The sequence below is a fragment of the Hemicordylus capensis genome, chromosome 2 (genome assembly GCF_027244095.1).
Source record: "Hemicordylus capensis ecotype Gifberg chromosome 2, rHemCap1.1.pri, whole genome shotgun sequence".
In the NCBI taxonomy this organism is placed as follows: Eukaryota; Metazoa; Chordata; class Lepidosauria; order Squamata; family Cordylidae; genus Hemicordylus; species Hemicordylus capensis.
Window position 1 is genome coordinate 221,372,582 of NC_069658.1, and position 23,456 is coordinate 221,396,037.

The window sequence follows — 23,456 nt, forward strand, 5'->3', positions numbered from 1 at the left end:
GTTGTCCTTCCTTCAGCCGGGGCCTTCTTACAGCAGGAGTTTCACAAGCAGCAGCTCAACCTGCTGTTGCTTAAAGGAAGGAATGGAGAGGAGAGCTGGTCTTGTGGCAGCAAGCATGACTTGTCCCCTGAGCTAAGCAGGGTCTGCCCTGGTTGCATGTGAATGGGAGACCTGATGTGTGAGCAGGACTGTAAGATGTTCCCCTCAGGGGATGGAGCCGCCACTCTGGGAAGAGCATCTAGGTTCCCTGTTCCCTCCCTGGCAGCATCTCCAAGAGAGGGCTGAGAGAGATGCCTGCTTGCAACCTTGGAGAAGCCACTGCCAGTCAGGGCAGACAATACTGAGCCAGATGGACCTATGGTCTGACTCAGTATGTGGCAGCTTCCTATAAAGACCATGCCGTGGAATGGCCTTGCAGATGCACACCCGCTGGGGCCAGGCACGCTCGCTCTGAAGCGGGGCTTGGAGGTGGTGGATGGGGGACCCTGGTCTTCGTGATGGAGCTCGGCTTTCATGTTGTAGCTCTCAAGAGCTGCTGCTGCTGCCGCCACCACCATGAGTGAAACCTTGAGTGATTTGGGCTGTGGGACAGGATACTTTGGAGACGTGGGCCTTGGGGCTGGAGAGGACCAGGATGGAAGAGAAGAGAGGGGCCGCTGCTCCCAGGGACACCAGAGATGCTGCCCTCTGCGGAAGGTCACAGAGCTCCAGGCATGCCCAGAGGGACGCTTCCTTCCCACAGCTCCTGGAAGTCGGCCTTGGCAAACACTGGCCCCAATCCACTCCTGCAACTTACTGTGGGGGGAGCTCTCTCTGTGTGTGTTATCTTCTAGGTAGCACTGCAAAGGCCCGGACTGTGTGGCCACAGAGGTGGCCTGTGAAAGCAGAGTGAGGGGCCCACCGGCAGCCCCACCTCATCTCCTGCCTGCCTCCCACTGCTAGAGTCCCTCTCCCTCTTGGAAAACCCTTTGCAGAGCCCAGAGGGCAAAGGCCACAGCTTTCCGCCCATTCGGGGGTGGGTGGGTGGGGTGACCAGTCTCCACCCTGGAGCTTCTCTGCTTTCTGCTTCAGCAGGGACTGGAGCGGGCGGGGTGGGGGTGGTGACACTTCGAGGACCGCCTGACCAGAAACTGGGGTGGAATCACCAGCCACCGCTGCAGAGGGGGGCTCTTAACCAGCACCTTTTTTTATTAATATGCATCATAAATAAAGAAATAAATAAAGGCCAGACACCCTGTTCTAACGCCAGAACTACAAATCAAAGATGGCGCCATCTCTGCAGGAGCCATGTCCACGCAGGAGCCACTTTGCAACCTCTGATCAGAGACCCCCCGTGAGGCAAGGCAGGCGGGGGGTGGACCCAACCCCCACCCAGCTCCCGAATACTGACTGGCAGGCCTTTGCCCCCATCCTGCCCATTGGCGACAGAGGGGTCAGCAGGGGGGCACAAGGCCGAGAGCTTCCCCATCATGTTTCCCCTCGGAGGGGAGGAACACAACACAGAAGGGGGCAGTGGTGGGGCTCCCAGGCCCACAGAAAACCCTCCCCCAATATGTGGCAGGCAGTTCCACCAGCACTGCCCGGGCCGTGCCCTTCTGCTGCTGTCTGTGCTGTTAGATCCATTGAGAAGCCCGCGGAGGACCCCACTGTGGCTGGCAGCACAGCCCCTCACCCCATGCCAGCAGCTCCCCCCTCCCCCATCCCCCTTTGTAGGAGACCCCACAGACCAGCTACTTCTAACACAGAACGGCCATCAACCTCTATCAAAGCACAACAGACACACACAGGCTGGACTACGTTCCCTCTGAGGGGGGCTGTCCTCCCCGCTCCCTCCCCCTGAATCCAGGGGCCCTGGAGGTGGGTCTGCTCCCGCGGGCTGCACAAAAGCCCCTGCGCCATGGTGGGGGGACACAAGACACAATGGCATGTTAATATATGTTAGCACACAGTTCTAGAGGTTCTAGAGCAGGGTTCCCTGCAGTTCTGCCTGCACCCACCAGGGGCAGCCTGCAGAGAAGAGGCCCCTGCCAGCAGACTCAGATGGAGGAGGAGCAATGCATGCTGGGGGCTGTAGTTTGACACAGGCTGCACCACCACTCTGGGTGAGGGCACCCCCTCCGGAAGTCTGTGTGGAGGCGGAGCGGACGGGACGGCAGGAGTGAAGGAGTGCAGAAGAGTTCCTTGGTGGAAAGGGGGGCGGCAGTGGCGGGGGGGGGGCATGCACGGTGCCGCTTGGCAACATGAGATCCCTGCCAATGGGGCGAGGCGACCCCCAAGGCGGAGGGCAAGGAACAGCTACACTGACGAAGTTTCCACGGAAGGGGCAAGGGGGACGCCACAGCTGCTGCTGCTGCTGCCACCGCTGCGGTCTCCCTGGGCGGCCAGTCGGGCTGCGGGGTTCTGTGCTTTGCTGGGCTCTCCTTGCCCTCAGTAGTCCTCGTCCTCCATGTGGGCGACGTACATGATGGGCACCAGCCCGCTCTCCCCTCCTCCTCTTCCTCCTCGGCTGCACCGCAACCAGTCGGCATCCACTTTGGCCAGCACCCGCAGGACGTCCCCCTTCTTGAAGCTCAGCTGGCCGGCCTCGGTGGCGATGTGGTGGCAGAGCGCCTTCACCTCCCTGGGAGGAAGGAAACCCAGCCACGAGGTCAGACAGGCGGTGGGGAGGGGGCAGCCAAGCCCCACTCCCCCGCTCCCTGGGGATTCCTGGGCAAGGCTCACGCTCAGCCTCCTCCCGGCACAAACCCTTCAGCATCTCTAGGGGGCTCTGTGTGGGGAGCCCTCTGCCTGCCGAGGGGAGCGGAGGCTGGGCGGCTCTTCTCCCTCGGTTGGGGGAGGGATGCAACCCTCAGAGCCCCACTGTGGCTGCTGCTGCTCTCCTCCTGGCTGTGGGACGGGGGAGGGGGGACATCTGGGCAGGGAAAGCGGCTCTCGCCTCTTGCACGGAGCTCGCCACCCCCCTGCTGCCCCTCACCATCTCCCCCGCCCCCCCAGTCTGTCCCCTGCCCCCGTGCAGGCTTGCGACAAAGAGGGCTTCCCCATGGCTCCACTCAGTCTCGAGGACTTCAGCAACAAGCAGTGCTTGGGGCCCACGGAGGGGCCCTTGGCCAGAGCCGGGCTGAACCCTGGCAGGCAAGCCGAGCCCAGTGGCCACACTCACCGGGGCGTCTCAAGGGACACTCCCCTGCCCGGCGGCGGCTGCTGGGGCCAAGGAGGGAGCGGCTCTGCCGCCGCCGGCAGCCTCTCCGGCTCCGAGGCTGCCTCTCTCCACACGCCGGCGGCCCCCACGGTCTGCGCCATCAGCTGGAAGACGGAGCGGTCCAAGCTCAGCCAGCCAGAAGGCAGCCTGGAAACGGGGGGAAGAGAGAGAAAGGCAGTCCGGAGAAGCAGAACCCAGGGGTCCCAGTGCAACAGCCAGACCTACACCCACCTCCAGGCACTCCAGGCAGACTCAGTGGGAAGGCCAAGGCCCTCGCCCCAAGACCCCGGGGCAGACAGATGGGGGGGGGTCACTCCGGAGATGCCTCAAATCCGTCCATGGCTCTGGAGCAGGTCTTCAGCACTCCGAGCCACCAGCTGGATGTGGACTACCACTCCCATCACCCCCAGTCACAGCGGCCAACAGTCAGGAGTGATGGGGGCTGTAGGCCAGCGCCTGCAGGGGGGCCCGCAGCAGAGCAGCCCGGAGAAAGGAGATGGCGCCTCACAGGGGGAGCAAGGGACAAATGCCCCCCTGCCTCAGGACCACCCCCCCGGCTGCCCGCCCTTGCCCCTGGGCAGGCAAGCGAGAAGGCCAACACAGCCCCCAGGCCCCAAACCAGCACCGACAGCCGTCCTCTTGGCAGAGCAGTGCCTGCATCTTGGTAACAACGTTTGCATTCGGGCGGGAGCACTCTACTGTTCTCTACTAAGTGGGGTCCGGAAACCTCACCTGGTGCAGAGTGCAGCCTTTGGGTGCTTGTGGAAGCCCAGGGGCATGGCAAAACGGCATCAATCCTGCCCATGTCCATTTATTCCCAGGCCCAGTTCAAAGTACTAGTTGTACCATTCAAAGCCCTGCAGGTGGGTGGGGGGGGGGAGGAGTTGCCCATCCAAACGGAAGGAGCTTCTGAGCCGCTTCGCCAGCCAGGCTCTCCAAGAGGGCCAAGGGTACTTCCTCTGCGCTGGCAACACACCTTTGGGGGACCCCCCCCCGAATCCCGGGAGTTTCCCCAGACTCCTCCCAACGTGGCGTGTCCAAAAGTGCTGGAGCTCAGACGGCTTCTAGCCAAAATCACGGGGCACGTTTGCCCATGAGGGCGACAAATAGAAGCAGAAATCCACACCACTTACAGGGAGGCTGCGTAATATTCTTAGCATCACCTGCTGGCAGCCACCTGTGAATTAGTCTCTTTCCAAACGCCTTGAAAAATCAAAGATAGTTGACTCAAGGATTGCTGCAGCTGGCGCGGAGAACATTATGCAACGTCCTCCTGAGATGTGTGGAGGTCTGGGTCTGGTTATCAAATAACAACTCCTTATTGTTCATAAACAACTATGTTAAAATATGGAATTCAGTGAAAATTGATCTACAAAGATGGTCTAAAACGAATTTGTCTTTAATGGGAAGAATTTCAGTGGTGAAAATGAATGTCTTGCCTAAAATGTTGTTTCTCTTTCAGACTATTCCCATAAGTAACACTTTAACTTGTTTTAAGCAATGGCAGAAGAACATAACTATGTTTGTTTGGCAGGGGAAAAGACCAATAATTAATTTTAAGAATTTAACAGATGCAAAGGAAAGAGGTGGTCTTACCTTGCCAGACCTAAGGTTATATTTTGATGCTGTTTGTTTGACATGGTTAAAAGAATGGATAACATTAAGGAACCCTAGAATTCTTGATTTGGAAGGATTTGACAGAAGGTTTGGATGGCATGCGTATCTGTGGTATGAAAAAAGTAAAATACATAAAGACTTTTTGAACCACTATGTGAGAAGGAGTTTAATGAGGGTGTGGTTAAAATACAAAAATTGGTTTGAACCTAAAACTCCGTTATGGATATCTCCGATTGAGGCCTTATCACGTAAAGAAGTAAATATGCAAATGTGTTGGGGTACCTATAGGGATTTGTTACATCTTCAGGAAAAGGATTGTAAGTTAAAAAGTTTAACTGAAATACAAGATTTGGTTAGAGATTGGTTTCAGTATCATCAGTTAAATGAGATATATAAGAAAGACTTTAAAGTTGGATTTGAGGATCAGACTTCAAATTTTGAGAAGGAATTATGTCAAAATGATGAAAAATTAGTTTCTAAAATGTATAAACTGTTGCTTCTGGAGGAGACAAGAGAGGAAGTGGTTAAAACGACTATGATAAAGTGGGCTCAAGATGTGGGGCGTAATATAGAAATGGCAGCCTGGGAAAAGTTATGGGAAAATGATTTAAAATTCACTGCATGTTATGCTATAAAAGAAAACTATTATAAAATGATATATAGATGGTATCTGACACCAAAAAATTTGGCATTAATGTATAAAAATGTTTCAAACAAATGTTGGAAGTGTGGACATTCTGAAGGCACCTTTTTTCATATGTGGTGGACCTGTGGGAGGGCTAAGGCCTATTGGGATATGATATATAATGAATTAAAGAAAATATTTAAAATGACATTTCTTAAGAAGCCAGCAAGGGTACATTTTATAGTTGATGATTCACGAAGAGATGTGTGCGGGAAGTCCACCTTTTTGTGTGTATTTGCAATGAATGATAATATTACTACTGTTAAAATTAATAAAAATTGAATTTGGGGGAAAAAAGAGAGAGATGTGTGGAGGTCTGGTTTCATTTCTTGCTGCCATTTGCACTGCCTGGGAGAGCCTTGAGATGATGACTCCCTCTCAGAAGCTCCCCCCACCCCGCCAGCTCCAAGACACCCCCCAAACACCAGCCCCACTGCCCAAGCCGCCCCACCCTGCCAGAAACCCCCCTACCGGTTGGGCTGCTTGGAGTCCTTGGGCATTTTCCGGGAGCCAAAGAGGTGCCCCCATTTGGGCTGGCTGCTCTCGGGGGCGCTGGCGCTCCTCTCCTCCAGCCCCTGCTGCTGCCGGCTGGGCCCAGCCTCCTTCTGCTTGGTGCGTTTCAGCTCGGTGAGCACGGAGTCCGGGGGGCTGCCCATCCAGAAGGGCCGGCTCTTCTCCTTGGCCCCGTCCTTGGCCGAGGGCTCTGGCCTCCAAGGGGCGGGCTCGGCAGCCTCCACTGGCGGGGGTCTGTTCTGGACCGGCACTTCCGAGATGGGGCCAGCCTCAGCCCCTTCCACCACTCCCTCCCTCGGAGGGGGGCCCTTCTTGGCCCCCGCCTTCTTCTTCCGCTCGCAGTGGATGAGGCGAGAGCCCTCGGCGGGCCCCTCGATGTAGACCTGCGAGCTCTGCATGAGCTGGAACCACCAGCTGGCCTGCTTCTCCTTCTCCCGGGCCGCCTTCCACCGCCGCTGCTGCTGCTCCGCGGCCGCCGCCTCTGCCTCTGGGCCTCCCAGCCCTTTGGCCCTCTCGGCTTGGGCTGCCTTCTCCGGGACCGGCTCCTGCTCGGCCTCCCAGCTGCCGCCACCGCCTCCACTGCTCCCCCCCCCTCGGGTCCTCATCAGTTGGAGGGTGGAGTGGGCCGAGAGCACCAGGTCCTGCTTGCCCCGGAGCAGCGCCTTCTGCTGCTGCTGCTCCCGGCCCATCTGCTGCAGCTGGTGCTCGAAGAGCAGGTCCAGGTCGAAGGGCAGCAGCGAGAGGGGCTGGAGCAGCAGCAGCACCTCCTCAAAGAGGCCCTGGCAGACCCCGTGAGCCAGCGGCAGGAAGCCCACCGGCTGGTAGTGGGCCTGGATGACGTCTGCAGTGGCGGGGGGGGGAGGAGAAGAAGAGGCAGCCGTCAGCACCCGGCACTGGCCACAACAGCCCAAGGGGGCTGCCCCTCTACACGCCCCCCCCCCCCGGCCCCTACTCCAAGCACCCAGGCAAGGGGCCATCGGCTCCCCGCTCCCTGCATCGGGGCCAGGCCGATGCCCAACTAGGCCAAAGAGGCTGCCAGGCCACACTTGGGATGCCACATTTCTGGGCAGCACTTTGGCACAGCACACACACACTCCCGGCCTTTTGAGGGGAGGGTCCTTGGAGCTCCCCCAGCATGGCTGCAGACCCCGCTTCCTCAGTGGGGGGAGACCAGGGAGCTCTGCATGAGCCAGAGCTACTGCTGCTCTCTCTCTGCCAGGCTCACAAGGGGCTGCGAGGCTCCGCGCAGGCAGAAGGACACCCTCCCTTCCTTGGGCAGGAGTGTGGCCCTCCTGGGTGACAAACTGGCCTGGAGGGGCCACCCCCCCATGCCTGGTGACCACCATCCCAACAGCCAAGAGCTCCCATATGTCTGCAGACTGGGAGGTGGGTGGCCAGTTCCCTCTCCAGTTTCACCCCCCCCCGCTTGGGACACCACCCCCGCACTTGGGCAAGGCTCGGCAGGGGGTGGGGGGAGACCAGCAAGACCCCCCTCAGGCCCCTGGGCCTTCCCCACCCCACAGAAGGAAGCAGCCACACTGTGAGTCCCTCTCCTGTCCAGCCTTCACTCTTACATGTGGCCATAGCGGTGTCTGAGGCCCTCCCCACCCCACCCCACCCGGAACAGCAACTCTCTCCCCACACTCAGACAGGCCTAGATCCCACAGCCAGGTGCCCTCACCTTCATGGTTGTAGAGGTGATTGAACCAGAACTCCAGCGACCTGACACTGTGGGAGGAGAAAGCAGGGAAAGGCGGTGAACGCCAGCAGGCGGTGCATTCCGGGCCGTGTATGGCTCCGGGCGTGTACGGCAGGGAGCCGGAGAGGGACGCCTGAGGCTGGCTCACCACCTGGCCGGGCCTGAGCGGCGGGGGGTGGGGGGGTGGGGTGGCTCTCTCCAGGCCCCTGGGAGCAGCTGAGGGCCGGATTCTGCTGAGATCCCGCTGGGAAGAAGCCGCCTCAGATGCAGCTGCTGGGAGAGAAGCCCCAAGGAGGGCCCTGCTGCTGCTGCTGCACAGAGGCCTCACCTGGGTGCTGCCGGGCCTCTTGCCCCACAGGAGACCAAGACCCACTTCTGCCTCCTCCCCTCCCCAGCTACTGAGCATGGGCCAGGTGGCCAGCTGTGGCCTTCCCCTCCAAAGACAGCACCCCCCCGCCGCTGCTTCGAGACCCTGGAGGGAGGGGAGGAGGCTCCTTACTTGAGAAGGCCAAAGACGAAGGCGTTGAAGCGCATGGTGTGGCTGGAGAGCTCCGGGTACTGGCTGACCTTGCTGTACAGACTGTGCAGGACCTTGGTGGAAGGGCCTGTGGGAGGGGGGAGAGAGAGATCGAGAGAGCCCAGGAGGGTCGGCCAGTGGAGCTGGAGGAGGGGGTGGGGGAGCGGAGGCCCAGGAGGAGGGGGGCCTTGGAGGGGCCCTGGCTGAAATCCATGAGCCGGACGGGGGGGAGGGGTGCAGGCCAGGCCCACCTCCTGCCCTCCCTTTTTCAATTCAAAGAGACCTGCGACAGCCCGTTGGCACCACCCTAAGCATCACCACCCCCACCCCTACTCCACAACGGCACTGCCTACAAGATACAAGGGAGGACGGCAGGAGCGGCAAGGCCCACAGGGGTTGTCCTCTTTTCCGGCGAGGAAAGAGTCCCCACCCCAGGGACTTGTCCAAGCCAAAGAGGTTTGAGCACAATGTCGGCTCATCCTAAGGAGCCTGCGGGGGGGGCACCAAAAGTCTCTCCTCTCTCTCCCGCCCCACTTGAAAGCCGAGCTGCCTGTAGGCTGGCCATTCATCAAGTAGAGCTGAGCAGCCCTCGGGCAGGGCAGGAGAGAGAGGAGCAACCCAGCGGTCTCTTTTGGAGCCCTCCTTTGGATGAGTCACTGCTGGCTGAACATCTTTCAGAAGCCCAGGAAGGCTTCAGGACCTGGCACCACATCTGGCAGGGTGGAGGAGAGGTGCGGATGCCAGGTTTCCTGTTTGGTCTATTTCAATTGCTCACAACCTGCTCGGTGCCTCCGAGGCCAGACGGTCCCAGAGAAACTCTGGCAAGGAAAGCAAGCGGCAGTGGCATCACAGCTAGCTAGAGCCCAGTGCGGCACAGAACCCCCGCCAGGAAACTGGCTGCGCACATGATGGCAGGTGAAGAACAGCCTCGCCTGTGGAGGGCCCATCTGGTCGCGCACCCCTTCCCAACCAAGCATGGCTGGAAGGAGCACCACAGAGGCCCCAGACTGCCCCCGTGTCCCCCCAGGACCTCTGGAGAGCCTGGAGAAGTTCAGCCGAGAGACTGGAGACTGGAAAATGGAAGTCCTGCCCACATGAGGAGAACAGAAAGGAACAGAAACTCTGGCAAAGAAAATGCAAGGAGACCATAAGAGATGCAAAGAGAGAGCTTGAGGAGCATATCGCTAGGAGTGTCCCTTTTTACATCTATCGGAGGCAGTAAACCTGCCAGGGAGGCAGTTGGGCCCTGAGGAGGATGTGAAAGGGATTATTAAGGAGGATAAGGAGATTGCAGAGAAGCTAAATGAGTTCTTTGCAGCTGCCTTCACGGCAGAGGATACTGAGCATATACCCTCTCCGGAATTGAGCTTTTCAGATTTAGAGCCTGAAGAACTGGGACAATTTGAGGTGATAAGGGAAGATGTTCTAAACGATCTTGAAAAACTAAAAAATAACTAATCGCCCAGGCCAGATAGCACCCACCCAAAAGTTCTGAAGGAACTCACATGTGAAATTGCCAATCTCCTAGCAAAAATAGGTAACTTGACCCTACAATCAGGCTCTGTACCAGAGTCCTGGAAAGTAGCTAATGTGACTCCCATTTTAAAAAAGGGATCCAGGGGGAATCTGGGAAATTATAGGCCAGTTAGCTTAACTTCTCTGCCAAGTAAATTGATGGAAAGCATACTTAAGGGACAAAATTGTTAAACATATAGAAGACCAGGCCTTGCTGAAGGAGAACCAGCATGGCTTCTGCAAGGGCAAGCCTTGCCTCATGCATTCTGAAGTCACCATGGCAGTTCTGTCTGCCTGATTATTTCAAAATGAATACTACTAATAACCAAACAACAACAACAACAACAAGAAAGAACTCTGAGCCAGAGTGGTACAGTGGTTAGTGTGCTGGACTAGACTGGGGAAATCCAAGTCCAAATCCCTATTCAGCCATGGAACTCACTGGGTGACTCTGGGACAGTCACTTATCTCTCAGCATAACCTTCCTCACAGGGCTGTTGGGAGGATAAATTTAACCATGTGCACCACTCTGAGCTTCTTGGAGGAAGCAAGGCCATGCATGTCAAAGTAAATAAATCTATATAGCCCACAGGTAAAACAGAGACCAACTACAGAAGTGGAGAACAAATGCATTCTGAAGTTACAAGGGCAGCTCTGTCTGCCGATTTAAAAATCCATACATAAATAATAGAAAAATCACAGGTTTTTTTTACTGAGGCTTGCTGCAGCTATGAACCATCTTCTGTAAATTAGAGGACACCATGGGAAGCAAAGACACATGGGGACACCCTCTTCCTACTCCATGCCTGCTGAACAGCTGGGGTACCCACCAGTGTTCCCTGTAACAGGGATTTCATAGAAACATAGGAAGCTGCCATATACTGAGTCAGATCATGGGTCCATCTAACTCAGTATTGTCTACCCAGACTGGCAGCGTTTTCTCCAAGGTTGCAGGCAGGAATCTCTCTCAGCCCTGTCTTGGAGATGCCAGGAAGGAAACTTGGAACCTTCTGCTCTTCCCAGAGTGGATCCATCCCTTAAGGGAAATGTCTTACAGTGCTCACACATCAAGTCTACCATTCATATGCAACCAGGGTGGACCCTGCTTAACTAAGGGGACAAGTCATGCTTACGATCACAAGACCAGCTCTCCTCTCCCAGGTGTTGTTGACTACAACTCCCATAATCCCCAGCCAAAGACCATTGCAGCTGAGGATGCTGGGAGCTCTAGTCAACAACACCTGGAAATCCCTTTTACAGTGAACACTGGTGCCCACCACTTAGCCTGGGTGTCCATCCTAGCAAGCAATGAATGTTTTTTTTATAGAGACCACTTCCTTAATCTTTGCCTAATGAACCATAACCCCCAGCGGACATATTAATGTTACAGATACTGGCCACAATCCAGAGGAAAACCTAGTTAGCTCTCTGCAGAGGAAATGGATTTTTAAAATTATTTCCCTTCCAACAGACTCCATTCCTTCTCTACATCACACCCACATGGAAACTACTTCTGCAGTTATTTGAAAAATAGTTTGGACTTGGAAATCCATGCATATGCCCTAAAATAACCTTCTGGCTTCTTATGCCAGTTTCTAATCGAATTAGTCTAGTCCTGCAGTTTGCTGTTCCTTCCAATGTTTTATGGCATGTCATTTTGAGAATGGGCCATAATGCTCTGCATACAGATCAAATCAGAGAGCAACGGAGAGAAAGCAGAGGTCTCATCCTCCTCTCCAAACAAACACAGATCAGACTACCAACAGCTAGCCTGCCTACCTGCTCCCTAACCCAAATGGTGATTGGATTCTTCTGAGTAGCTAAAAGAAAAGTACTTCCCCACTCTCTGGGCACTCTGATTGGCTGCCTGAGGAGTCAATCGGCTCAATAAACCCTCTCTGATTGGTTTAAAGGGTGGTCATAGGACTGCCCACTTTGCAAAAACAAAAGTGAACATGCTTATTGGCTCCCGCCTTATTAATATTAATATTTTAAAAGATCTGGGGCTTTTCATTTGTTCTTTGAGGTTGGTGCTACTGTCGCCCACTTCACAACTCTCAGAATAGCGGCAGGCTGCAGGCAAGAGCAGCAGGGAACAACAGAGGAACAACAGTAGGCACACAAAATGGAAGCAGAGGCAACCTGGATGACAGAGATATTTAAGGAGAGCACTGCCCACTTTGCCCATAGATAAGATCCACCCCTGGCATGGAGTAGAGAGAGTGGACGGGTGAAATCTTTCTCCCCCTCTCACAACACTAGAACCAGGGGCCATCCCATGGCTTTAAGAGGGGCTTAGACAAATTCGCAGAGGACAGAAATTCTATCAATGGCTACTAGTTGGTGGCTACAGGCTACCTCCAGCCTCAGAGGCGAAGTACCAGAATACCAGGGATACTACCACAAATACTTATATACTGCTACAAATACTTATATACTGCTTTTCAACCAAAGTTCTCAAAGTGGTTTAAATAGAACAATACCAGGTGCATGCCCTCCGCTCTTGCCTGTGGACTTCCAGCGGCATCTGGTGGGCCACTGTGGGAAACAGGATGCTGGACTAGATGGGCCTCCTTGAAGAGCCTGATCCAGCATGGCTGTGCTTATAGAGAGAGCTGATGGCTCCTACACACCACCCTCCTGGTCCATCCAGGTGTGGTCTAAGGCCCACCCTCTCCCCACTGAAAAGCTGATGCCAGCTCTCTCGTGAGCAGACAATCCAAGGCAGCTGGGCTTCCTCTCTGTCTGTTTCGTTGCCCACCTCCAATGGCAGCCAAGACCCCAGGCAACCAGCTCTCTGCAGGAGATATACCTCCCACCCAAAAAAGCCGACATGCCAGGAACTCCCGTCGCTTGCAGTGTTTTGACTCAATTTTTAAAGTATTGCTCGTATCTTTCCATGAGATCAGTAACCCTCACCGGGAACTGCTCAGGGCCATTCAAGCACATGGAGGGGTGTGTGCGATGAGGCCCAAGTCTCCAAAGAGGGTCGGGGCTCACTGTGGGGAAGGTGGTGGCTGCTCAAGGCCTCGGGGCAGCGGTGGGGGGGGACACACACAAGGGGCTGCCTACCCAGCTGGGTGGAGGCCTCTACCACGCTCCAAGGGAGGTTCCGCCTCTGGCCAATGATGACATCCAGCACGTAGGCCTTGAGCCCGTCGCTCAGGACGTCGCGGATGGCTGGGCACAGGTACTTCAGGATGAGATGTCCCACGTTGGGGCTCACGGAGCTGTTTCCCAGCTTGGCCTGAGGAGACGGAGCGGGGAGAGTGGGTGGGGCAGGCCGTGCAGTGCCGGGGCCTGCACTGGGCTCAGCGCCATGCCCGAACGGACCTGCCAGGCTGTCCGCTCCTTGGCTGGGAGCCGGTTCCTTTCCCACTGCTGTGGCTCATCCCTGCTCCGGCCCCATGCCTCAGTTTCCCAGGGAGGCTCCTCCTGCAGCCCAGATGAGCACCCTGCCCCCCCTTTCCGGCAGCACCCCAAAAATGCTTAAAGCTTGCAGCTGGGGCATCATGAAAGATCCGCAGGTGGGGGCGGGAGTCAGCTCCCAAAGGGCCCTCTGCAAGGGATGATGCCGTTCCCTGTCCTCCTCGACTGCAGCTGAGAGGGCCATTGCGGGACACCCCCGTGAAGCAGGCCACGCCCGGCTGCCTTTTGCAGATGGAGGCTTGAAGGTGGCCAGCGACAGGCCCAAGACCGCCCAGGGCGTCCTCCATGGCCAGACGGTGGTGGGGCCTGCGCTGGAGTTTCTCAGCCCTGAGGCAGCTGCAAGAGGGGTCTCACGCTGTTGTCCCTCTAAGGAGTCGAGAGAGACTGCAGGCTTCAAATTCTCCAGACTGCTCTGAATGAGCCCCACGCAACTCCCTGCTGCAGGGCTTGGAGGCGGCACACGATGCCCCCTGGAAAAGACACACAGCCCCCCAGTTCTCGCCCCCCTCACCACGGCCAAAGAGCCACTACCCAGAAGCAGAGCTGCTCTCCCTGGTGTCGGGGGGGGGGAGGAGAGTGGGCTGCCCACAGACACCTCCCAGGCTGGCTGCAGCAGAGGGGCCACATTCCCACCCTCCCCTCTGAGCGCCTGAGACCCTGAAGCCCCAGCGAGGCAGGAGGCCTCCGGCAGAGCCAAAGGCCTGGGAGTCTGCAGAGAGTCAAGAGGGCACCACTGTGCCCGAGATGGGGAGGCCAAAGGCCAGCAGCCAGGAAAGGGCCGGGGGGGGGCGGCAGGCCCTGGCCACCTGAGAGCGCCAGCTTCTCCACTCACCTTCACGCCGGGGTCTCTGCTGGTCCCAAAATGCACCACGATCAGATCCACAGCCATGTTGATGGCCTTGACCAGACCTGGGGGGGCAGACAGACAAGAGCAGCAGGTGAGAGGCGTGCAGGAGCCTGGGACGCTTCCGAGCCAGGCAGAGCACCGTCCAGCCACGCCCATGCCCCCCCCCAACCGGACAGAGCCCCTTCCCACTCAGGATCCGCCTGGGCCCTGCCCGAGAGCGGGCTGAGCCCCTCTGGTGGCTGGGCAGGCTTCTTGGGCTTGGCTGGAGTTGGGAGCGTCTCTGGCATGGTTTCTCTGTTGATGCGGGTTTCATGGTGTGGTGCAAGCCGGCCCAAATCTTCAAGAAAGGGCGAGGCACACACCTTACACCACAAAGGCCAAGCCAAGCCAGCATGGAGGAGGCTGGGCGGGCGCTTCCTGGCCCGGGCAGCCAGGACCAACCTTTCTTCTGCAGCAGGTCAATGGAGATGGACTCCGTGTTGCCGTCTGGCGAGAGGCAGAACTCGGCTGGGGGCTTTTCTGCCAAGGAGAAGTAGTCTGGGAAGAAGTCGGAGTAGTTGAGCTGCAGCTGCTTCACTGACTGCCCTGCGGGGATCAGCGAGAAGAGGGGGGGCCATGTCAGGACCCCATGGCACAGGAAGGACTGGTGGGGGGGTGGATCTGAGGCCAGAGGAGCCTGCGGAGCTTGGCTGGGGTGGGGAGGGCCAGGGAAAGCAGCTCCATACTCGGGCAGCTGTGGGGGTGGCGGTGGGGCCAGGGGGGGTGGTTGAAGCTCAGCTTGCCCCAGAAGTAGCTGTCAAGCCTGGGGAGAGGCAGTTCCAGGCCTTCTCTATGGGCCAGTTTGGGTGCCACTTCCACATGGTCAAGTCCTCAGGAGATGCCTCTACCAGATCAGTTTCATGTCAAGAAACGATGGAAGGCTTCTGCACATACACCCCCACTCCCTCCCACACTCCCAGCAGCTGACACTTCCTTCATTGTTAGGAGGCCGCAGGGGTAGTTGCCAAATATTTGAAAGGAATTCAGGAAGAAGAGCAGGGGGCATTTGGGCTCACATGGTCCAAGGAAGGGATCCAGGACAGAATGTTCTTCCTGCTGCCTGCCAGAGCTTCAGGGCAAATCAACAGTCCAAAGAGAGTCATGGCATCTCTGATGGCCCAAGGTTTCCAGGGGTGGGGGTGGGCCACAAGTCAGGATTAAGGTGAGGAGAGAGGAGAGCTGGTCTTGGGGTAGCACGCATGACTTGTCCCCATAGCTAAGCAGGGTCTGCCCTGGTTGCATCTGAATGGGAGACTTGATGTGTGAGCACTGCAAGATAGTCCCCTCAGGGGATGAAGCTGATCTGGGAAGAGCATTTGGAGTTTCAAGTTCCCTCCCTGGCTTCTCCAAGATTGGGCTAGGAGAGACTCCTGCCTGCAACCTTGGAGAAGCTGCTGCCAGTCTGTGAAGACAATACTGAGCTAGATAGACCAATGGTCTGACTCAGTATATGGCAGTTTCCTATGTTCCTAAGGTGCCCTGAAATCAATCACACTGAAGCACCAGGAACTAAAACTCAGGGCCAGAGCTGTGGGACTCTGTGTCACAGTGCGGTGGGGGGGGGGGAGCGGCTGTCCTGCTCTCTGCCGCACTTCAGAGCCACCCCTGCGATGGCGGAGAGGGGCAGTGCAGGCACCTACTCAGAGGTCAGGTGACACAAGGGGTCAATGGGATGCCGCCTGAGTGCTTTCCAGATCACACTCAGCAACGGGGTCACGTTGGATCTCGGAAGTATGTTTCCACACTTCCTGCATTGTGACACCGCAGTCCCTACGGGGCCAGCAGAGGGCCGTTTACATTTCCAATGCCTTGTTTCGAATTTAATTGCTGCAATATAGAGTGAGGACTTTGTAGATCTGGTGGGAAAGGTTGCTGTTTTTTCAGGTTGTTGGTTGCTGTGAGATGGCTCCCCCTGCCTGCTTACGTTTCCAATGCAACTTGCCTGAAGGGAGGCATTTTGCTGCTGTTGAGCAGCTAGACTGGAAAGCACCCAGGGTCTAGGAAGCCCTCAACAATGGCCTGGCTCCTCCAGCTAAGCAACTCCTCTGAGCGGTGCAAGCAAGGCAGTCTTCTGCTTAGGGTGCTCAGCACCAAGGGCTGGCCTACATGATCCACTGGTTGCCCCCAACCCGCATCCCACCAGGGCAACTTCGGGATGGGGACCAAGGCTTGAGGCTCGGTGCCCCACTCCCCCCACCCCGAGACAAGCCACGGGAGGCCTTCCCCGGGCCCAAGTGAAGTCACCCCAACTGGCCAAGAGCGAGGCCAGGGTGGGGAGAGCCCAGCAGACGGCTGAGCCGCACCGTTGAGCCGGCAGCTGGCCCGTCCCCCGTTCAGGGCAGTGCTGGGGAAGTCGAAGATGGGGTTCCTCCAGGGCAGCCTGCTCTCCTGCGGCTTCCAGTCCAGGCTGCACGCCAGCCCCGAGACGCGGTCCAGTCCCAGAGGGTTCCTTCGCCGATACTCCCGCCACTTGAGTGCTTGTGGAGAGAGATGGTTCGCTGCGCAGCCAGCAAAGGGAAGCCACCCGCCAGCCGGTGGGCAGGAGAGAGAGAGAGAGGAGGGAGGAGACGAGGACAGGGACAGGGAGAGTCAGTTAGTCGGCATCCAGCAGCACGGCAGAGACTCAAGCCCCATGGAGGCACAGTGGGGAGGGAGCCTGCTGAGGAGGGGCAGGAAGGCCCAGAGGGCCTCCCGGGTCTGGGTGGGGCAGCACCAAACGCTGGCCGGCTTTGCGTGTGAACTCAGCCCCAGCAGGTGCCTTCAGCCTCTGTGCAGCAGCGACCAGAAGGCCAGGTGTGGGGGCTGTGTGTGCCCCCTTGTCCTCTCTTGTGCAGGGGCCAGCTAGCAACACCCCACACTCCACTGGGGAAGAACTGGCCACCTTGCCTCCTGCATGCCCACGGCCCAGCCAGCCAGCCAGCCCGCCCGCCCCCCACCCCAGCAGAGCAGAGGACTTGCTGGCCAGACACCTCCCCCACCACCACCGCCCCACCCACACTACGGGTGGCCAGTGGTCTCAATGACACTGGTGGGGCTGAGTTGGCCCCCGGAGCTGCCTCTGGCCCCATGTGTGACTCAGACGGCAGCCCTGGACTGGTGTCCTCTCGCTCCCGTGGGCCCCGAGGCCGTCCCAGGGGGAGGTGCCTGGCGTGTGCAGGGACCAACTCTGGCATCTTTGCTCTTCTGGGGCTCTGGCATTTTCAAGGGGGAAGTTGGGGAAGAAGGTGACCCACCCCCACCCCCACCCCCGTGGACACATCAGAGGGCAGCCTGGGGGCCTTGGCACTGGCCATGGAGAAGAGTTTCCACAGCGGCTCTCCTGGGCTCCCTCCCTGCTCTGGGGCGTGCCTTCCCCAAGACACACACACACACACACCCCGCCCCCAGTGACGAAGCTCTTCCTGCACACTGGGCATCCCATCCAGGGACTCTGGACACAGCACTGGGGATTCTCAAAGGAAGAAGCTTCCAGAACTCTCCGCAGCTGGGTTCACCTTCCCGATCCAGCCAGGAACCAAAGAAAGGCACCACCCCGGCTGGCACGGAGAGTCCCGGAACCCCGGCACAGATTCCTGTCCTTTCCCGCCCTCGACCCCACATCGGGGAGAGGCAGTCTGCCCACCCTCACAAGACGGGGTGTGTGTGTGTGTTATTGGTTCCCATGCTTGCAAAACTCCGTTCTCTGCGCAGTGGCCGCCTTCCCCGAACGGGCACCTACCATTGAGGGGCCGGGAGAGGATGGTGCCCGTCGTCGTCCCGGTGCTGATGGCCTCGCTGCAGCCAACCTTCCAGTGGGGCTCAGGCTGGCCCCCGGCTGTGGTCATGCTCAGCCCCCCCGAGCCGCCATGGAGCTGGCAGGCGGCAGGCAGGGCAGCCGGGCCCTGGGTCAGCCCCTCCTGCTTGGGGGCCAGCTGGGGGGGGCTCTCCTCCTCCCTCCTCGGCAAGGTGTCGGCACGGGTGGCCGGGGAGGGCCTGGTGGGCAGGAGGTTGGCCGAGGCCGGGCAGGAGCGGCTGCGGGGAGGCTGGCTGCTCTCGGGGCTGGGCGAGCCGGAGGAAGAGTCCGCGCTGGGGAAGGAAGGCACACAGTGGCTGCGCACGGGAGAGTAGCTGCCCAGCGGGGAGGGGCGGGCGGTCTCTGGGCCGGGCTTCTTGGCAGCGGCGCCGTCGGCCGAGCGCTGGCTGTGCCCCACCACCACCACCATGGGCTGCTCGGCGGAGCTGGCCGAGGCCGAGGACTGAGAGGTGGAGGAGAGCGGCTGCCCGCCCGAGCGGCTGTAGAGCTGGGAGAGGCTGGAGGCCAAGTGGCTGTGCAGGGCCCGGGCCTTGGGCTGCCTGGGGAAGTGGTGCTGGAAGACGAAGGGCTGGATGGGCAGCGTGGTCGGCCGCTGGTCCTTGCTGTAGCGCACCACCGCCTTGTGGCCGCCTGCGCCGCCTGCAGGGGGAGACAGAGAGCAAGCCTGGCCAGGAAGAAGAGGGGAGCAGGCAAGAGGCCAGGGGCTGGGGGGCCAGCAAGGCTGTGGGGAGGGCCCGGACCCACCCCGTGGGGAAAGCCCCAAGGCGGAGGGGGGCTCTGCCCTGGGGCCCCATCCAAGCTTCCTGCCGACAGCAGCTTCAGACAGTGGTGTAACTCACAGATCCACAAAGGAGGCGAGTTGGGGGTGAGACCCTCCCCAGGCCCCAGAAACCCTGCTGGCCGAAGCCTGCCCACCCCAGAACCAAAGCTTTTCCACCAAACAGCAGAGGAAAGAGAGCCCATAGAGGGCTGGGGCTCTGCAGGCAGGGCCTGGACAAAATCAGTGGGGAAGGCATTGCTGCCGCCTGGAGCCACACTCCCCTTGCCGAAGGAAGGGCAGGTGGAGCTCCTGCAGCCTCCATAGCTTTGGCAGATGCTTCCCTCCCTGCCCCTCTCGCTTTGGGCCCAAGAGGCAGGCAATTCCCGGGCCAAAGGGAAGGAAAGCATGGAAGAGTCCACCCCCCCCCCACCGCTATCTCTGGACTCTGGCCAATCAGAGAGAGCCAGCGTAGTGAGTGCTGGACTAGGACCGGGGAGACCCGAGTTCAAATCCCCCTTCAGCCATGAGACTTGCTGGGTGACTCTAGGCCAGTCACTTCTCTCTCAGTCTAACCTACTTCACAGGGTTGTTGTGAAAGAGAAACTCAAGTATGTAGTACACCACTCTGGGCTCCTTGGAGGAAGAGCGGGATCTAAATGGAAAATAATGTAATGTAAAACAACAACAACAACAAGGTTCTGGTTCTTGGAGCTTCCCATCAACACGCAAAACTCAAGGGGAAGTGCGGCAGGCGCCTGACTTCCCGGCTCTCCGGGCATCCGGACAGGAAAGCCTTCCTCTCCCAGAAAAGCCCAGCTAGGCCCAAGCCGGCCTTTGTGCAAGGAAGGCTCCTGGGCAGCAGGCCAGACCCTCACTGGGCACGCTCCAAAGTGCAGCCCGGCCAGCTCCCACGTCTAGCAGCGCAGGAAGTGGCCGTGGGCTCCTTGCCCCCAGGAGGAGCATCCCCTCGCACACAGGGCAGGGCCCTCTCCCGGGTGCTGCTGTTGGGCCTGGAAGGAGCCTTCCCCGCCACCCTGCAGCCCGCGATCCTTCCAGCACGGCGCCTGGCTTTGGGGAAGCTGGCTGGCTGGCAGGCAGGCAAGACGGGCACACGCCCAGAGCCCCTGGGAGCTCCTGCCCGAACCCGAGAGGAGTCCAAAGGGGCCCGGGGGCAGCTGGCCCAGCCGCCCTGCAGTGATGGGCGGGGGGGGGGGCTCCCTGAATCTGCTGCAGCAGGACGCTCTCCCTGAGCAAGAGGCTGGGCGGGCAGGCGGGCGCTTGAAGCAGGGTCTCTCCAGCACCACTGGGGCGGCTTGCAGCAGGAGGGGGCGGCTGGCCTGAGTCTTGCCCCCCCACACCACACACACACACACACACACAGCAGCCCCCAACAATGGCAAGAAGGGAAACTGCAGCCCAAGAGGAATCGGGGGGCAGGCAGAGCCCACAAGGGTCCCCTCCATGCACTAGGGACGCCCCCACCTCGCCCCTCTGCCCCAGGCCCCCCGGCCAGCCCATCCAGCCCACATCATCTGCCTCTGACCTGGCACAGCCTGTTCCCAGACAGGCCCCTCCGCCAGCATCCCTGACACCTGCCAGCCCTGCAGCAGACCCCCGCCCCCCTGGCCCCCCACTTCCCAACCCAAGCAGACGGAGAGTGGCTGCCACCACCAAGCCCTGCCCAGAAGACCCCGCTCCGGCCCCACTGCCTGACCCCCCCCCCAGCCCTGCCTTGCTTGGACTGGGCTCTGCTCCTGGTCCAGCTCCCCCCTCCCCGGCACTTGGCTGGTTGTGAAAGGTTCCCAGTGGCTACCCAGGCCCTTCAGGGTCATTGTCGAGATACTTTGGGTGAGGTGAGGTGGGGTGGGGTGGGGTGCTGGGGGACCCAAGGAGCATTTGCAGCCCGTCCAGGTCCAAACCCCGAACCAACAGGCGGGGACCCCTTGGCAGGGAATCGGGAGGAATGTGGCGGGCCCCTCTCGGCCATGTTGCCCACCAGTCAGAGTTCCTTGGCTCAGCCAATTCTTGTTGGAAGTTAAAGGACTTTGCGCTGTCTCTTTGCCTCAGACAGTGGAGGACAGACTAGTAAGTCAGAGGGCTAGAGGGTCAAGACATTGGTCATCCCTTCTCCACTGCTCTGATGCTATCCCTTTGAAATGTAGATTGCTACTCTTAGGGATTCAACTTCCTTCCTCTCTCTCTTCCTACCTGGCCGCCTACCTTGCAACATGGCAAGTCTCTCTCCCTGCACCATATGTGCAGAGAGGATGCAGAATCTATCTGCATCCAGCTAGATAGATAGATTAGAGATCCTAACTCCTCACTTTCCTATCTAGAATGGAGTTCCTTAATAAATGCCTTTTATATTGATTTGAAACTGAACTGGCTCCAAGTTACTTTACTCTCAGCACACACGCATGCCTAACTAAATTTCCGCTGTGTTGTGCCTCTGTGCACTCTGCAGCACCCCCATCACACACACCCCAAACTGGCAAAACCCACTGGCTGCCCTCCTCACACACAGCCAGCAACAGGGAAACCCCCACTCAGCCCACACCCAGCCAGCCCCCCAGACCTTTAACCTGTGTCAGGTCCTGGGTTGGGACTCTGTTGTTGCTGCTGTCCTTAGCAGGCCCGGCTGCTGGCTGAAATGGGAGACCCCAGCTGGGGGGAGGGGAGGGGAGGGAGGGGGTCACATGCAGGCAGCCCCCCCCTACCCTCCGCCCCCCCCCCGGCACGGGACAGGCCTCTCTCCTTCCAGCTCCTCCCCCTCCTGTGAGGGTCCAAAGCACACTCTTGGCTTCAGGCAGGCCCATCTGGAAGCTGGGCAAGGTCTGTCTGTCTCCCAGCAGGGGAGGGAGGGGCGGAACAAGGCAGCCTCTGAAGGCAAGCTGGGGGGGGCTGCCAGAAGCATGCAGAGGAAACTCCCTCCCTATTCCAAAGCCAAGGAAGACACTCCCTCCTCAGCAGCCCTCCTTGTGCCCAGAGACAGAAGGGAGGAGACCAGAAGCTGCCCCTTCTGAGGACAGAGGAGGCGGCAAGCAGCAGACCCCCCCGCAAAGGAGCTCCAAGGATCCTCCTCCTCCTGACAGCATCAGCCAAGCACCCCTCAGGCTCAGAGCAGCTTGGAAAACATCCCCCAAGCAGCGCAAGGAGCTCCTGCAAAGAGCAAGAGAGAGAAGCCTCCCTCCTGCACCAAAAGGTGTGTAAGGTCCGGCGTGCTGTCAGGTCACCCGTCGACTCCTGGCGTCCACAGTGCCCTGTGCTTGTCTTTGGTAGAATACAGGAGGGGTTGACCGTTGCCTCCTCCCGCACAGTGTGAGATGATGAGGCCTTTCAGCACCTTCCTAGATCGCTGCTGTCCAATGTACCCACTGTAAAACTGGGCACATCTTTTGGGGCAGCCGGGATTCACCCACTGTGGCAACCGTATTCACAAGAAATTCTCCCCTTTTACCGTGGTGATTCTCTTTATTTAGCAGGGGGAGAGTAACTGGCCCTATCCACCCCCAGCACAGTACTTCCAGTGACTGTTGCTGGTGTGTGTCTTATGTTTCTTTTTAGAATGTGAGCCCTTTGGGGACAGGGAGCCATCTTATTTGTTTGTTATCTCTCTTTGTAAACCGCCCTGAGCCATTTTTGGAAGGGCGGTATAGAAATCCAATTAATAATAATAATAATAATAATAATAAGGAAGATCTTTTGGTTTATAAACTCTCTTTACACATTATGGCACTTCATTTTGCAATTTTCATCACAGATTTCCTTCAAACAGCCAGCAGACGGCTCTGCGAAATAGCGCATGGAGAAGCAAGCAATGCAAACAGTGAATCAATAAATGTGAAGACACAGGCGGTGGGGGGGGGGGGAGGGAGCCCTGTGGCTAGCAAGTGGGCAGAGAACTTCTGGGGGGTTATTTTTCAGAATCCATGCCCTGGCAGCATCATAAATCTGTAGTTAAATCATCAACATCAATGAGGGCCTTTTGCCATTAAAAACAACAACACAAAATCAAACTTTTACACACAGCAGGCTTTACCATGAGTTTCCTGGGAGGCTTTACTGCAAAATTGAAGTTGTCCCCCCAAAATGATATAAATCGGGCTACACTCTTAAGGCGCAGTGAAAAACCCACATTGTATGTGAGCTGCTACCTGATCACTCACAGGGACTTCGGGGTAGATCTGGCCGAAATGTGGACGCACCCCCCCACTCCATTCTGGAGGAACTATGAGTTAAAGGGCTTTAAAAGTCACATGTGAAAAACTTCCTGGTAGTAGCTGATTTTAAAATATTTGAGGGGGAAATAGCAGTACAAATGCTCAATGCTACTGAGATCTGGGAACTGGGCCAGCTGACTGACTGAGAAATTATTCAGAATAAGTTCATAAGAAATCTTCTGAGTGCTTTCCAGATTAGCCGCTCAATAGCAGCAAGATGCCTCCGTTCAGGCAAATCGCTTTCAAAACATCAGGGGGAGCAGTCTCGCAGAAACTAACAACCCCCCAAAACAGAAACTTCTTTACACAGGATATATGACTTCATAGCACTATATTGCAGTGATTAAATTCGAAACAAGGCATTGGAAATATGAACGGCACCCTGCTGTCAGTGAAGGGACTGCAGTGTCACAACACAAGTAGTGTGGAAGCACACTTCAGTGATTCGTCGTGAGCCCATTGCGGGGTGTAATCTGGAAAGGACCCCGGCCCTTCTATCTAGTAACATAGGAAGCTGCCATATACTGAGTCAGACCATTGGTCTAGCTAGCTCAGTATTGTCTTCACAGACTGGCAGTGGCTTCACCAAGGTTTAAACAGGCAGGAATCTCTCTCAGCCCTAT

General features: G+C 57.9%; 1 protein-coding gene across 4 annotated transcripts in view; it reads right to left on the reverse strand.

Moving 5' to 3' along the window:
• Positions 1 to 1,165: 1,165 nt before the first annotated feature.
• The window catches only part of LOC128344996 (AP-4 complex accessory subunit RUSC2-like), a 38,159-nt gene continuing 15,868 nt past the window's right edge, over positions 1,166 to 23,456 (reverse strand). For all 4 annotated transcript variants that reach the window (XM_053296193.1, XM_053296196.1, XM_053296195.1 and 1 more), the window contains exons 3-12: positions 17,779 to 18,492; positions 16,364 to 16,558; positions 14,463 to 14,606; positions 14,007 to 14,083; positions 12,818 to 12,992; positions 8,213 to 8,318; positions 7,696 to 7,742; positions 5,973 to 6,855; positions 3,161 to 3,346; positions 1,166 to 2,620 (exon numbers count right to left, since the gene is read on the reverse strand). In XM_053296193.1, coding sequence (XP_053152168.1) covers positions 2,428 to 2,620; positions 3,161 to 3,346; positions 5,973 to 6,855; positions 7,696 to 7,742; positions 8,213 to 8,318; positions 12,818 to 12,992; positions 14,007 to 14,083; positions 14,463 to 14,606; positions 16,364 to 16,558; positions 17,779 to 18,492 — 2,720 coding nt within the window. In that variant the 3' untranslated portion in view covers positions 1,166 to 2,427. The remainder of the gene's footprint in view (positions 2,621 to 3,160; positions 3,347 to 5,972; positions 6,856 to 7,695; positions 7,743 to 8,212; positions 8,319 to 12,817; positions 12,993 to 14,006; positions 14,084 to 14,462; positions 14,607 to 16,363; positions 16,559 to 17,778; positions 18,493 to 23,456) is intronic.